This window comes from Gopherus evgoodei, chromosome 1 (assembly GCF_007399415.2).
Source record: "Gopherus evgoodei ecotype Sinaloan lineage chromosome 1, rGopEvg1_v1.p, whole genome shotgun sequence".
In the NCBI taxonomy this organism is placed as follows: domain Eukaryota; kingdom Metazoa; phylum Chordata; order Testudines; family Testudinidae; genus Gopherus; species Gopherus evgoodei.
This window is the reverse complement of record NC_044322.1, coordinates 309,708,449-309,723,613: the sequence shown is the minus strand read 5'-3', so window position 1 is coordinate 309,723,613 and position 15,165 is coordinate 309,708,449. Positions and strand designations below refer to the sequence as shown.

The 15,165-nt window shown below is 39.2% G+C and overlaps 1 protein-coding gene across 2 annotated transcripts in view; it reads right to left on the bottom strand.

Annotated features, from left to right (window-relative positions):
* Positions 1 to 2,185: 2,185 nt before the first annotated feature.
* NELL2 (neural EGFL like 2) overlaps positions 2,186 to 15,165 on the bottom strand; it is a 241,650-nt gene continuing 228,670 nt past the window's right edge. For both annotated transcript variants that reach the window (XM_030548910.1, XM_030548911.1), the window contains exons 17-20: positions 14,972 to 15,165; positions 13,510 to 13,686; positions 5,758 to 5,982; positions 2,186 to 2,938 (exon numbers count right to left, since the gene is read on the bottom strand). In XM_030548910.1, coding sequence (XP_030404770.1) covers positions 2,888 to 2,938; positions 5,758 to 5,982; positions 13,510 to 13,686; positions 14,972 to 15,165 — 647 coding nt within the window. In that variant the 3' untranslated portion in view covers positions 2,186 to 2,887. The remainder of the gene's footprint in view (positions 2,939 to 5,757; positions 5,983 to 13,509; positions 13,687 to 14,971) is intronic.

Below are 15,165 nucleotides of genomic sequence, written 5' to 3'. Positions count from 1 at the left end.
GTTAATTTTGACAAAAAACTATTATGGTATGTCTTGGCTATATTTGACCTAGATGTTGGCGAAGTGCAGGTTGTTCAATGAGATGGTTTAAAAAAAACAACAACCACCCAAGACAAAACATAAGACACACCATTCCAGGGGCGGGTTTGCAATGAATGGAGAGACTTGTTTTCCATCATTCACATTCTTAGTTCTGAAGTACAAGTTGGGATGAAGTGTAAATGTTACTGTGCCTCGAAGAAGTGGAAAAAAAAAGTGAAGAGAATTTTTCCTTATGATCTTACCTTTGTCTTAGGGCCAAACCTGATCTCTGTGCATAACCCAAGCCAGACTATGTGCAGAGAAAGTACATTGGAGGTTAGGGGGAACAGAATCCCAGCCCACAGAGAAGGCATAGAAAACCCATCTAGCCTCTTTGGTGGCTGCTATTACAGCTCCAGGGAGGAAGTAATGCTCCAAGCCTGATACTTAAGCCTCACAAAGGGTGTTAAGCTAATGGATTCATGTAGTTGTGAACCAACTGGACAGACTCCCCCCACCCACCCACTTCCCCTGCATGATTCTTAAATCTCCTATCTCTGAGTCCAACATAAAGTGTGCATGAAGCTGGGCTATGCATCTCCTGCCCCTTCTATGTGCTAGTGTCACAGTGTTCATTCAGGGCTTTTTGCAATCTTTACTTGAGCTAGAGGATTTTGCCCTCAAGCAATATGTTAACTCTTTTTTTACCCTGCACAACAAAAAAACAAATGGTCAGAGCATTGTGTATTTCTAACACACACTTTCTAATGAACTCACAGCATAATCCCCAAACAGTAACACCGTCTGTCAAATCTGCCCTCGGATACAGGCACACAACTGCCATTGAAATCAGCAGGAGATGTGCCTGTGTATCTGAGAGCAAAACATGACCCCTTGACAATTATTACAGACAGGAAAACAGTGCATAAAACAGTCTCTTTTTAAGAAGCTAACATACTTCTTCAAGAACATTGATTGTAGCTTGTCAGAAACTGTGGATAAAACAGAAAATCCCTTGAGTAGCTATTATTTATGGACAAGGTCTTGAAGAGGAAAAAGATTTACTCAGTTTGAAAACCTTCATAGCTTTAATGGTCCACTGTAGCATGTTGCACTGGTCCTTTTTTTCCTGAATATTTTTTAGATCTTTATTTTATTTGTATTATTTGTATTCTTCCCTCCCCCTCCCCGCCCACTTATGTAGCACAACATAGCTTTGGTCATGTTCCCTCTTTTGTTTATTCACACATTAGTAGCGAAAATAGGGTTTATTAAAGAAAGTTTCCTCTGATGGCTAGATGACTGCCCTTGCATCAACAAAGATACATTTATTGGGAGAAAGCAGCAAAGAGTCCCGTGGCACCTTATAGACTAACAGACGTATTGGAGCTTGAGCTTTCGTGGGTGAATACCCACTTCATCAGATGCATGCATCTGACAAAGTGAGTATTCACCCACGAAAGTTCATGCTCCAATACATCTGTTAGTCTATAAGGTGTCACGGGACTCTTTGCTGCTTTTACTGATCGAGACTAACACGGCTACCCCTCTGATTCTTGATTTATGGGGAGAATCATCACACATTTTTTATTACAAAAATATCAAAATCATCCAAGGTTACTGGAACAATTTGTATAGTGGGGATGCTGAGACCCACTGAACCAAACTGTAAACCCTGTATATAATAGAAACCACTTCAAGCCAGGGGTGTGGCAGCAATGCCAGCACTTCTAGTTCCAGCACCTATGAAATCACCAAAGTTGTGGTGTTTAACAGCAACAAAAATAGGGCTTCGAATCTGAAGAGAATTTCCCACAAGTTAGAACAGTGTTAAAGGTAGACAAATGTTGCATCGAACCTGCTTGGCAGTATCCTATCAACATTTAGAATTTGATCCTTCAAACCTATATGCACATGAATAGTCCTATCAAACTCAATGGGACTAGTGACAGGAGTCAACTCACTCACATGCAGAAGCATTTGCAAGATCAATCCCTTAAAGACTAGCACAAATATGAAATAATGTCACAACTTTGTGCCAGATAGAAACATCTATATACAACCCTACGCACAAAGGAGAAACAGTCACCTATAATATATAAAAATATCAACTGTATCAGTGAAGGAGACTCAAAGCCAGAAATATTATAAGGTCAGAGAAATATTTATTTTAATTTTGCACAAGAACGAGCTTATACGGAACAAATTCAATCAAGAAATAATAAGTGCAGTAAAACAAGGAAATATAGATGACTTTCCCCATCAGAAAACGTTAAGTAGCCATGCCGGTGCTTCACTTTTTTTTACAATAACTTATATCTTTTTTCAGAGCATGTACTGTACATAACACATCTTAGTTGCTATATTCTTTGTTCCTGAAGACATCCTCCCTTTATTCAAATTTCTGCTAGAGTCTGCAGTGAGCAATCAAACAAAATTTGTGCAGATTCAAATATTATTAGATAAAAATCTCTGTGCCTATTGAAGTGTTGGACTTTCAAAGCTTCAGTAGGCTCAATGATCCCTTCTATTTGTCTCTCGATCTTGACATCGTTAGGCACAATGTTACAAGGTGTCACTTTACCACTAACCTAATATTCTGCATAATGATGCCAGACACATAAATAGCCAGAAGTTAAGCCTGACCTCAAAGAAAGGTTTACACATCAGAGCTTTTCTTCAGTTCCATAGATTTCATTCTGACTCAGGTAATTGAAAGCACACTCAATTCAGAACATTTCTGCACTTTAGATGGACAAAACTGATGTGATTTCAGTTTTGGCTTTATACAATTTTTGGTCTAAAGGTCTTTTTGTGAAGGAAAATTCTGTAACCAGAAACTGCTTGTGAGACATGGTTGTTAGCTTCACAGTTCCTGAAGGCACTGTGGATCCACTGAGCAACAAACATGACCATTCTGTGAAGGAGGGAGGAAGGGGAAAAGAAGAGAGATTTAAATAGTTAGTATTTTGTAAAGTCAAATTAACAATCAGAATGACCACCTGCAAATACTTGCCCAGTAGAAGAACATTTCTAAATAAATGTGTAAACTGTTTATTTTTTTCTCTATCTTCACTTCAGTTCCATACTCTATGTAAAAGGAATCTAATGATTTCATTCACTAATCAGTGTGTGATCCATATCGTAAAACTAAGACATAGAATTGAAGTCATTTGGCAATATGCTACTTATTTCACATGGATCAAGATTTGGCCCAGTGTGCGCAATAAAGATGGCAAAGATGACAGGGCATTAGAATTTTTATTTAGATTTGACACAGGGGACCATGAGTTTTATTTAGCATTGAATATCTCAAGTTAATACTTTCAGGCTGTAACACTGTCAAAGGTTAATCTTTGAAGTTTCCCCTCCAGATCTTAGTATAGACATATTTCTACGAACATTAGGAATGAATGGAACAGGTTGCCTAGAAAAGTGATTAAAGTATTGAAGAAAAGATATATGTTGCATTTCCACCTCTTCTCCTCAGTATGACTCTTAATGCAGATAGTGCATATAATTTTTAAAATACTGTAAATACAGTTAGTCAATTGAAATGTAGGGCTGATTAAAGATCAGGGATGTAAGAATCATTAATTCTTTTTCTTGACTGTATGTGGCAGGAGACTAGACAACCATGCCAGCAATCCTAGAGTTCACCTTCTTTACTTGTGATTTGAAATGGTTTTGTGGCTAAGTCAGCTTTAGCTTTCTGAATTCTTAAAGGATTTTGTGTAAACCTATTTTGAAGTAGCTTGGTTAGAGAAGCTTATCCTAAAGCTTTGACCTGGCATGTGATGTACTGCTAGAAAACAGTGAAACGAAGCAGTACAAATGAGACACACAGTAATATGGTATTTATATTTTTTGCTACAGAATCAAAACTATACAAGCTGTGCTATGGTACTTGCCTTGCTTGCTTGGATTAGACTGCTTGGATGGAAAACAAAGCTAAAATACTTACAGTACATGTCAAAAAAGAACATAATGTTGGAAAGAAACAAAACAGGTTTTGTTCTTTGAGGAACAAATGGTACATGTTAATTATTAAGAGTCTGTGGCTCTAATTATACTGTTATGCCTTGTGATATTTGAAAATTCATAACATAGAATTATAGAATCATAAAAGCTTATGATTGGAGGGAACGTCAGGAGGTCATCTAGTCCAACCCCTGCTCAAAGCAGGACCAACATCAACTAAATCATCCCAGACAGGGCTTTGTCAAGCCAGGCCTTAAAAACTGCTAAGGATGGAGATTTCACCACCTCCCTAGGTAACCCATTCCAGTGCGTCACCACCCTCCTAGTGAAACAGTGTTTCCTAATATCCAACCTAGACCTCCCCCACTGCAATTTGAGACCACTGGTCCATGTTCTGTCATGGAAATGTAAGGATAAATGGTGAATCTAGTTTAAACAGGCACAATGACTATTTGGCATTTCTATTTCTGACTATCCTAAAAGGAAAGGATTACACCAATGTCCATCTGGTAGTTGGAATAATGTGGCGTATACTAGCTGAACTGGTTTCCTCTGTAGATCTTAGAATGGATTCTGACACGAGGCATTGTGGGTCCATGGAGCTTGGCATAGTATCTATATTACTCAAATAGGGTCAAATCATGATCCAAGTTTACAAGGCAACAATTGGTACCAGTAGCCCATAGCTCTGTATAAACTGGTTGTAAAATAGAGAGACCAGTCTTGGACCACAAGAGGGTAGAATAGATGGGACATGTTCCACAACTGACAACCAATGGAATTTATACATATAAGCTCCTTCTACACTCCCAGGCATCTCAACAATATGGGATTCTGATCCTGTTTCTTATTCCAAGTGGAGCCTTAGGTGGTACTCTGGCCTTATGGGATGGACATGGGATGAGATCTGAAATTATTTGGGAGGGTTACAGGTCTCTATCCCAATGGGTCCTGCTCTCTCTCTCTCTCTCCTCCTCCTCCTCCTGTCTGGTCACCTCTGTTGTGGAACTGCTACTGGTCAGTCTTCAGTTATACACAACAGAAAATACAGTTTATCTCACACGTGTGTGTGTGTGTATAAAATTGAAACACTTTATTCTAACATCCATTTTTTAATTTCTTTTAGAAGAGGCAGCAGAATTCACAGAAGCTTTTCACCATTAACTTTTCTTCTTAAGATAATGTGTGCCTTACCCCTGAGGAATATTAAAGGCCCAAATAATGTGGATTCTGCTGTCATTTTTAAACCAAGGAAGAGCAGAATTCCATTTTTGCCATTAGAAAACTTAAAATATTTGATCATCACAATCCTAAAGGAGCATTTCTGGTAATTTGATGTTCACTCTACAAACTATATTTCCTGTAGATCTTACAGACCTTTGGAAATTATTTGACACTATAAGCATCTGCAAAATAGCAACGGGCTGGCAGGAGTAAGATCTGCCATCACAGTCAAAGCAAGATGTTTCTGTGGAAAGGATACGTTGGTTCACTTGCTCAAGGTGAGATACAATATGGGCTATGATGCTGTGGGATTTCTGTCTTGCTGGCACATTTAAACCATCATCTGGTTCTTGAAAGCTCTGCACCACTGATAGGAGAGTCTGCAGCTAAAGCTGAACATTTCATATTGCGACCTTTGAACAGCAAATGTAGAAACTGACTTCCCACTGACCAGACTACATGTATTAATTTTTATAAGCTATAGAACCACCTGGTAAGGAGGCCTCTTGGCTTGATTTTTATGCTCTTTACCTTGCATTGGCAGAGGGTGCACTCTGTGCCGTGTTTAATCCATGAAGATCCAGTGAAGCGAATTACATTAGTTTCATCCAGACACGTCTTAGTAATGTCATTACGAATGGTGTCTGCCTGGCAGGGATCAGTGACGCAGCGTGGACAGCACTCACTCTTGGGGAGTACACTGAATTCACATTCCACCTCTGGACAAGGCAAAGGCCAACAGTCAACTTCACCTTGCTATTTAAAAGAAAAAGAACAAAGAGAGATCATGTTAGGTATTCTGTGTTGTTTCTGATGTATTACATGTTTCTATGACTCAATGTGTTGTTTCTTTCTTCTGGCTGATTCTCCCATGTGGCTGTATTTAAAAGACAGTGAAAAGAATTCTGATGCTCATTTCCTGTTGATAATACCAGAAATTACATAGAAAGTGTATGTGCTTTAAAAATCAATGTGTCATTTTGGAGGGGTAGCGTTGGTGGTAAATGGAAGGGTGGACTGATTTAAATCAAAGCAACTTAAATCACTGAATGTAATCAATTGAAATCAGCAACCAGGAAACTTGATTTAAATAAGGATGCATTCCTTATTAACTAGTTGATTAATTTTTTACTTGTGATTTCTGTCTAGCTCTAGTTGGATGGCAATTCAAATTCAATTATAAATGAACCAAAACAGAATTTTTTTAATTTATGAAATAAAACTACCTTAAATGCGCTGGATACATAAGAAAAAAAAAAGTTTATCAAAAAGTTCATTAAAATATGTATTGTGTTTAAAACTAACTGATTTATTTAAAAAAGTATTATCTGTAGTTAGTGAATTGAAATACTTGTTTCTGGTCACCACGTCCTTCAAGATTTCAGAATTACTAGATCTCATCCTCTCACACCAACTTTTTATTCATAGATTGGAAGAGGAAAATGAGTTTTCCTGCTTTTTCAACTCCCAATTGGTTTCTTAACTTTGAATTAACTGGTCATTAAACTGCACTAGTTGAATAAACTGGAATGAAGAAAATATTCTCTGTGCACCTGTAGAAGAGGCTATAGCTGTCAAAAGCTGGTTTACTTCAACAATCTCTAGTTCCAAATGGTTAGCCAGGGACTTTCACCAGTTCAGCAGTTTGACTTTCTTTAAAACTTGGCTGCAAACAAGTACTACTTAATATTATTTCTTGAATTTAATTTAAATGATTTTAATAGGTTATAATAGGTCTGAGCCTTAACATAGGTTGTCATTATTTCAAAAGTAACTTTAAATAGGTTTATTTTTTAATAAACTTGTATTTAATTTAAATTTAAACAATGATTTAAGCTAAAAAAATCATTTTTTTAAATGATCAGTTTTTAATCCACCCTAGTAAATGGACATCTTTCTGGCTCCCGCTTCCCTTTTCATTCAAACATCTTATTTTATTCCTGCTGTATTAGGGAGAAAATGCTACTCAGACATGCTGTGGATGTACAAGCTCAATGTGCAGCCAAATGAATGCATCTTGGCTGCACAGGAGATCTGGAATGCCAAGAAGCCATGAAAGGGGGTGGAGTATTGAAATATGGACAGAGATGTCTGCTTCCTTAGTAGCAGGACCATATCTGGGAGCACAATGCAGAGTCTCCTGTGCAAGAGATGCAACCAATGTCATGCCACTGATCTCCACCAATGTAATCCACTAATTACACAGGAAATAGTCCTGATTTATGGTAGGGTAAGTACAAGGATAATCAGGTCACAAATATGCAAAGCTGTCCTTGATATCATTGACCATGAGGTACTGTTCATCCACACTGGATCCTAACAGCATATTGAGGCTTGATCTAGAGTCACCCCCTTCTTTTCTTTTGAGGGACCTCACAGGGTAGTGCCAGGTGATTGTTCATTTGCCTTCAGGGTCTTCTCATACAAGGCTTCACAGGGTTCTGTTCTATCACCTATTCCATTCAGTGTGACTAAGCAAGAAAATGGCAGATGAAATTCAGTGCTGGTAAATATAAAGGAATGCACATTGGAAAACAATCTCAGCTGTACATATCAAATCATGGTGTCTACATTAGCTGTTACAACTCAAGAAAGAGATCTTGGTCTTATCATAGATAGTTCTCTGAAAACATGCACTCAGTGGGCAGCAGCTGTCAAAAAAGCTAACAGAATGTTAGGAACCATTACGAAAGAGACAGATAATAAGACAGAAAATATAATGCCACCATATAAATTCATGGTACACCCACCCCTTGAACACTGGCTGGCAGCCCCATCTCAAAGAAGATACAGTCAAATTCACAAAAGTACAGAGGAGGACAACAACAATGATTAGGATTAGGGGTAAACAGCTACTATTTGAAGAGATATACAAAAATATACAAAAACCTGTAGGAAAACACTTCAATCTCCCTGGACACACAATAGCAGATTTAAAGGCAGCCATCCTTCAGCAAAAAAACTTCAGGACCAGACTTCAAAGAGAAACTGCTGAGCTTCAGTTCATCTGCAAATTTGACACCATCAGCTCAGGATTAAACAAAGACTGTGAATGGCTAGCCAACTACAAAAGCAGTTTCTCCTCCCTTGGTGTTCACATCTCAGCTGCTAGAAGAGGGCCTCAGCCTCCCTTTGATTGAACTAACCTCATTATCTCCAGCCTGATTCTTGCTTGCATATATATACCTGCCTCTGGAAATTTCCACTAAGTGCATCTGACGAAGTGGATATTCACCCACGAAAGCTCATGCTCCAATACGTCTGTTAGTCTATACGGTGCCACAGGACTCTTTGCTGCTTTTTATTTGAAGAGAGACTAAAAAAACTGGGAACGTTCATCTTGGAATAGAGATAACTGAGGGGGGGTATGATATAAGTTTATAAAATCATGGATGGTGTGGAGAAAGTGATGGGAAATTTTATTTCCCCTTCACATACCACAGGAACCAGGGGTCACCCAATGAAATTTATTGTCAGCAAGTTTAAAACAAACATAAGGAAATACTTCTTCATACAACACACAGTCAAGCTGTGGAACTCATTGTCAGAGGATGTTCTGAAGGCCAAAAGCATAACTGGATTAAACAAAAAGAATTAAATAAATTCGTGGAGGATAGGTCCACAAATGGCTATTAGCCAAGATGCTGAGGGACACAACCCGAAACTTAGGGTGTCCCTAAACCTCTGACTACTAGCAATTGGGACTGGACAACAGGGAATGGATCACTTGATAAATTGCCCTGTTCTGTTCACTCCGTCTGAAGCATCTGGCACCAGCCACTGTCAGAAGAGAGGATATTGGGTTACGTGGACCTTTGGTGTGACCCAGTATGGCTATTCTTATGTTCTTACATGTTAGAGAACTGCTCATTTGGGGAGTCAGCAAAGTGCTACAGGCCTTGATGCCTCCATCGTGTAGATGACAGCTTATATATCAATTTTACTGGACCATAGTACAGTTGAGCTTCTTATCCAGTGTCTATCCAACAATGGGGCTTGGATGAGCATTAGCTGAATGAGGCATGGCTAAAACGAAGATGATGCTGCATGTTTGGGGAAAGAACTAAAGATATGGCAGAGATTTTATCATTTCTATTAATTAAGTTTGCTAGCCAAAGTGTGCTAGCCATTTGTTAATTATATTTTATACTCATTATATATTACATTTTATGCTTATATATTTACAACTGTGTGTTATCTTCAGCTGTTTATGATCCTTTTTCATCTGTGCTTGCATGTGGACCTCATCACAATGAGGTGTCCCTTGCCATCTCAAGACTAGATCACTCCAAAGCACTCTACATTGAGTTTCAACCAACGATCACTTGGAAACTTCATCAGGTCCAGAATGTGGCTACTTGCTTAGTAAATCACACTTCTGACAGTGACATAAGCCACAACAGACTACATTATACAAGTGCTTGATAGTCTACTGGGGTTTCAATTTGTTTCTAATTACAGTGCAAACTGATAGTTTTGCCCTATAAAGCCCTAAACTGCTTAGCAACTGGCTACACTAGAAATCTGCTTTTGATATGATACTGAGCAGATACAATCAGCTCAGGCAGTAAAGCTAACTCTTCCAAGTATAAAATGGAAGAGGCTGACATCACAGAATTTTCAGTGAAAGATCCTCAACTCTGGAGTTTATTGTCCCTTTGGTCTGACCCAAGGACCAGATTAGTTGACTTCCCAAGACTATTTTCCTAAGCTTCCCCTCAGGGGTTGGGTTGAAACAGGGCAGGAGTAACCCAAAGAAGGGACTTTTATTTGTTCGGGGTCTGAAGATTCTTCTGGGGATATTTTTCTATTTGTAATTTTGCACAGAAGTCATAAGATGCCTAGAGTACTAGCACTCAATGGCATGCCATTCAATGGGGCCACAGGTGTTTCAGGCTGGACTGTCGCCAAGGGATCAGTATGCGATCCAACACCGCCAATCAAAGTATGGACTTCACAGAGGCCAGAGTTGCTTGGTTGTCCTACCTGTATCACTAAGTTTTGGTTTTGGAGCAGGATTCCATCCATGATCCAATACCTGTGCAGGTCCCTTGAGCTTGGCTGATCTATTTAGGACTTATGTGGAGAAACCAGCACTGGGCTCTAGGAAAGTAGTTTGTTTACAAAAATCACATATAATGCATTAAACGGTGGTGTTTTAAGTGTTCCCCAGAACATGGAGCTGAGAAAGATCATCTAGGAATTTGCTATAGCTTTCATTTTACTTTTCTCCTGGAGAAAATATTAGAAAGTTCCCTTGTTCTTCAGGATCACATGATGCTGGGAATCAGTGACTGAACTTGGCATTTCAATTGATTTTCTTGGATTGAATGAAAGTACAAAGAGTAAACAAAAGAGATATCACCTAAAACATTCATTTGGTAATTGTATGGAAGCTAAAAACTATAGGCTTTTATTTTTTAGGCATTTAATGAATCACACGGGGACCTATTTTATTGCATTTTAGCAAGAGTGGACTTGAAACCTACAAAAGTTTGTCCATTTGGAATTTGTTCCCTCCTATTATTATTCATGACTGACAGAGAAAGCCACTGGATGGACCAGGATTTACTTCTGTGGATGAAACCAAGGTAAAACACCATTCGTTTTCATCTGGGGATTGTTTGTGACAGCAAAGTTACTCCTATATTGAGACCAATGATTTCAGTTAGACTACATTTATGTCAGCCATCGGGAGACTAAACTTTGTGTGCCACAGACAGAGAACAAGACAGATCGAGATGGCATAAATGCCTGAAAACCCTGCAACAGCAGGGAATTGATTAGCTACAATATGCTCAGATGATCCTTGAAGATAAGCCATCTTCCATGCTGCAGAAGAAGGAGAAAAATCCACCAAATCCTTGCCAATCTGACCTGAGGAAAAACCCGTGCTGACCCCAAAAGTGGCACTCAGTTTCACCCTAAGCATGTGAACAAGACATATCAGCCAGGCACCTCTATACTACCTCAGAGCACAGGTCCACCCTATTAGATGACCCATCACCAGCTGTGGCCAACCCCTGATGTTTCAGAAGTAGCCAAAAAAAAATCCAGAATACATCTGGCCAACAGTTTATTGGGGAAAAATATTCTTCTCTGACCCTTAAAGGTGACTGCTTGAAGCCCTGAAGCATGAGATTTAATTACAATCTTTGTCTTAATGCAGAACTGAAAGTGTTATGAGCAAGTAGAGGGCAATGTACACCTTCTTGTTCTCTCTGTGCCCCATGAAGGAAGGGAATGAACAATGAGATTCATAGATTCACAGATTCTAAGATGAGAAGAGACCACTGTGACCGTTCAGCCTGATCTTCTGCACACAGAGGTTGTAGGATTTCTCCAAGAAGCTGGATTAAAGCTTTTTTAGAAAGATATTTAATCTTATTTTAAAGATTCCAAGTGATGGTGAGTTCTCCACCTCCCCTGGTGAGATGTTCCAATGTTTAATTACCCTCAATGCTAGGAAATTGAGTATTATTTTAAGATTGAATTTGTCTGGCTTCAACTTCCAGCAACTGAATCTTGTTATGTCTTTGTCAACAAAATTGAAAAGCACTCTGATACCTTTTCCCTATATAAGTATTGTACAGAGTGATCAAGCCACCTCTCAAAGCTCTCCTTGATAAGTTAAGTTGAGCTTCTCATTTGAACTCTCTCCAGTATTTCTACATCCTTCTTGAAGTGCGGACATCAAAAATGGAATAGTATTCTAGCATCTGTCTTAAAAATGCTATGTACAAAGGCAAGATCCCTTTCCTGATTCTATTTAATATTTCCCCTTTTATTCATCCAAAGATAAAATTAGCCCTTTTTGCCACCTCACTGCACTGAGGCCTCATGTTGGGGTGGTTATCTTTGATGACCCCTAAGTTCTTTTCTGAGTCACTGCTTTCTGAGACAGAATCTCCCATCCTGTAGCTATAGCCTGCATTTGTTGTGACCAGATGTATTACCCTGTATTAAAATACATTTTGTTGAATTGTGTCCATCTAACCCAGGGATTCAGACCTCTCCATAACAGATATATATCCTCCTCATTATTTACTACCCAATCAATCTTTGTGTCATCTGCCAATTTTATATAATCTTCTCAATCTCTGATAAAAATACTGAATAGCATTGGACCAAGAACAGACCCCTGGGCTATGCCATTAGAAACGGCCCTACCAATTGATGTCTCCCCATTAGCAACTACATTTTGAGATCTAATTGCACTGCACTATGTCTAAAAGACATAAGAAGTGTTACCTTTTAAAACTTGCATGGGACATTCTTTCAAATCAATGCAGTAAAGTGCAGCTTGATGAGCAATTCTCAAGAAATAATGTATTCAGGGAATGTAATCTTTTTTCATGTTTGTGAATTTGTCATGAACAGACTGAGTTTTTACCAACTTGTCTTCTATTTGAAATTGTTCCACAAATATTTTAACAAACAAATTGCAGGCTAAACAATGGCTTAAGTGACCAATCACATCCTGAAGAGCGAATTCTGAATATTGAATTTTTAAATGACTATCATGAGCAACTTCTGATCAGTTCATAGCCTGCAATTTGTTTGTTAAAATATTTGTGGAACAATTTCAAATAGAAGACAAGTTGGTAAAAACTCAGTCTGTTCATGACCAATTCACAAACGTGAAAAAAGATTAAATTCCCTGAATATATTATTTCTTGAGAATTGCTCACCAAGCTGCACTTTACTGCATTGGTTTGAAAGAATGCCCCATGCAAGTTCTAAGAGAAGACATTTTTTATGTCTAACTAGATGATGGCCACTCTCCACTCAAAAGAATTTATTTTCATACTTACACAAATTTCATTTTGCGATTATATGAATCTTGGCCATAGGCCTGAAATTTGCTGTTTGCAACATCTGTGCAAACCAAACTTTGATTACACAAATATTAGCAAAAAGGAAACAGAAAAGGATTCATTCAAAATACATTCAAAGTGAAATCCCATTTAGATGTTGTCAAAATGCTTGCAGTTCATTTTTCTTAGCACTACTCTACACTTTAAGCGCTACAAGTGCTGTAGCCCCTCTGGTGAAGACACTTTCCCATTGGCATAATAAATCCACCTCCATGAGAGATGGTAGTTAGAGAGATGGGAGAAGCCCACTGACATAGTGTTGTCCACACTGGTGCTTAGGTTGGTGTAACTTATGTCACTTAGGTGAGAGGTTTATTGACACCCCATAGCAATGTAAGTTATGCTGAAGTAAGTGGTAGTGTAAACCTAGCCTTACTATAGACTCTGCTGTTGTAGGAAGACTTACCAAGCATCGACACTGCTGACAGTTCTGCACCCAGGAATCTCCACTGTTGTATGAGAGCTCCCCACTTTGATGTAGACATTGACTGCTGAGCCTTAAGTCACATTCAGGGCAACAAAACAGGTCCACAGTAGGGTTCTCACAGTCACAGACCATCCGCCGACACATCACATATCCACTCTGTTGTTCCAAGACAAATCAGCACATAGTGATAACAGAAATTTGCATAACTCTGGTCACTATACAAAATTAGGCATGTTGGTTTAATTCTAAGTCACATGTTAATTTGCATGTCCTTAATTTCCTTTGTAACAGCAATTCTTCAATCAGCCCTCTCCTGAGGTGATGACATATATAGGTTTTCCTGAGACAGTGAGGGTATATCTATACTACCTGCCAGATCGGCAGGTAGTGTTTGATGTATCGGGGAACGATTTATCGCCTCTCATCTAGATGCAATAAATCAATCCCCGAATAGATGCCCATACTCCACCTTGGCAAGAGAAGTAAGCGGAGTCGACAGGGGAGTCACAGCAGTCGACTCGCTGCCATGAGGACAGCCAGGGAGGTCAAACTAAGATACTTCGACTTCAGCTACGCAAACAGCATAGCTGAAGTTGCCTATCTTAGTTCAGAAAGCCCCCCGCTAGTGTAGCCCAGGCCTCAGATTAACAGATTTTACTAAGATTATGCTAATTTTTGTATGCATGTTAGTAAGTGTTGATAGAAACTTCCAGATCAATCCATCTCTCCTACACCTATTGTAAAGTGTTCATATTAGAAAGACTAAATGTAGCCAGGGTTTAGCTTAAATGCTGGTGAAACCTTAGCTTTTAGGGAGGTGTCCCAGTTTTTGCCAGCAGCGAATTTGGCCCAGGTTTTGCTTCAACATTTTTAGCACTAAGCATGAGTTTAGGGGAAAGAACAGCTTCACATTAAGATTTGAGGAGGATGGCCAGTATTACATTCGGGTATCTGAGAGACAGGGAGGGTGGGGGAAGACAGCTTTTTTCCTTCACATTTCATCAATTCTAGTCAATCTAATTCCTGGGTCCAACTACATCTCAAAGATCAATGCACACAGGAAATCTTTCATGCACAAATTTCATCTCTCCCACAGGGCTAAGGGAGGTGGGTGTGCCTGATGATTCTGTCTTCCTTTTTGCAGGGTCGCACAGAAAAGCCGCCCATGAACTATTATCCATCCAGGGGGAAATGGCTGGGACTGAGTAGGACTGGGATAGGGTGCTCGGTGTTGGGAAGAAGCAGGCCAGAGGGAAGCACACTGATCCCAAATGGTCCTGTGGAAATCACCTTTCCTGTGACATCACCTCCATGGTAGAGGGGGCCCAAGAAAAGCAGTAACAGGGTAATTTTACTGGAATCATAGTGTTTTCTTCCAATTTAGCAATCTCTCCCTTTTTCCCCCACCAGTGATTAAAAAAACAGTGAACTTTATACTAACCTGGCATGAGCAGACAGAGCACCGGTCGTTCTCCAGCACCCAAATCTGCCCATTGTGTTTGATTTTGTCATCATGGATACAGTCTCCTGTGCAGTTTTTTCCATGAGGACATCGACAGTCATACCCACCATCCAAGTTAAAGCAAACAGTGTCATTGGCACAGCTGTGCCTTCCAGTCCCACATTCATCAATGT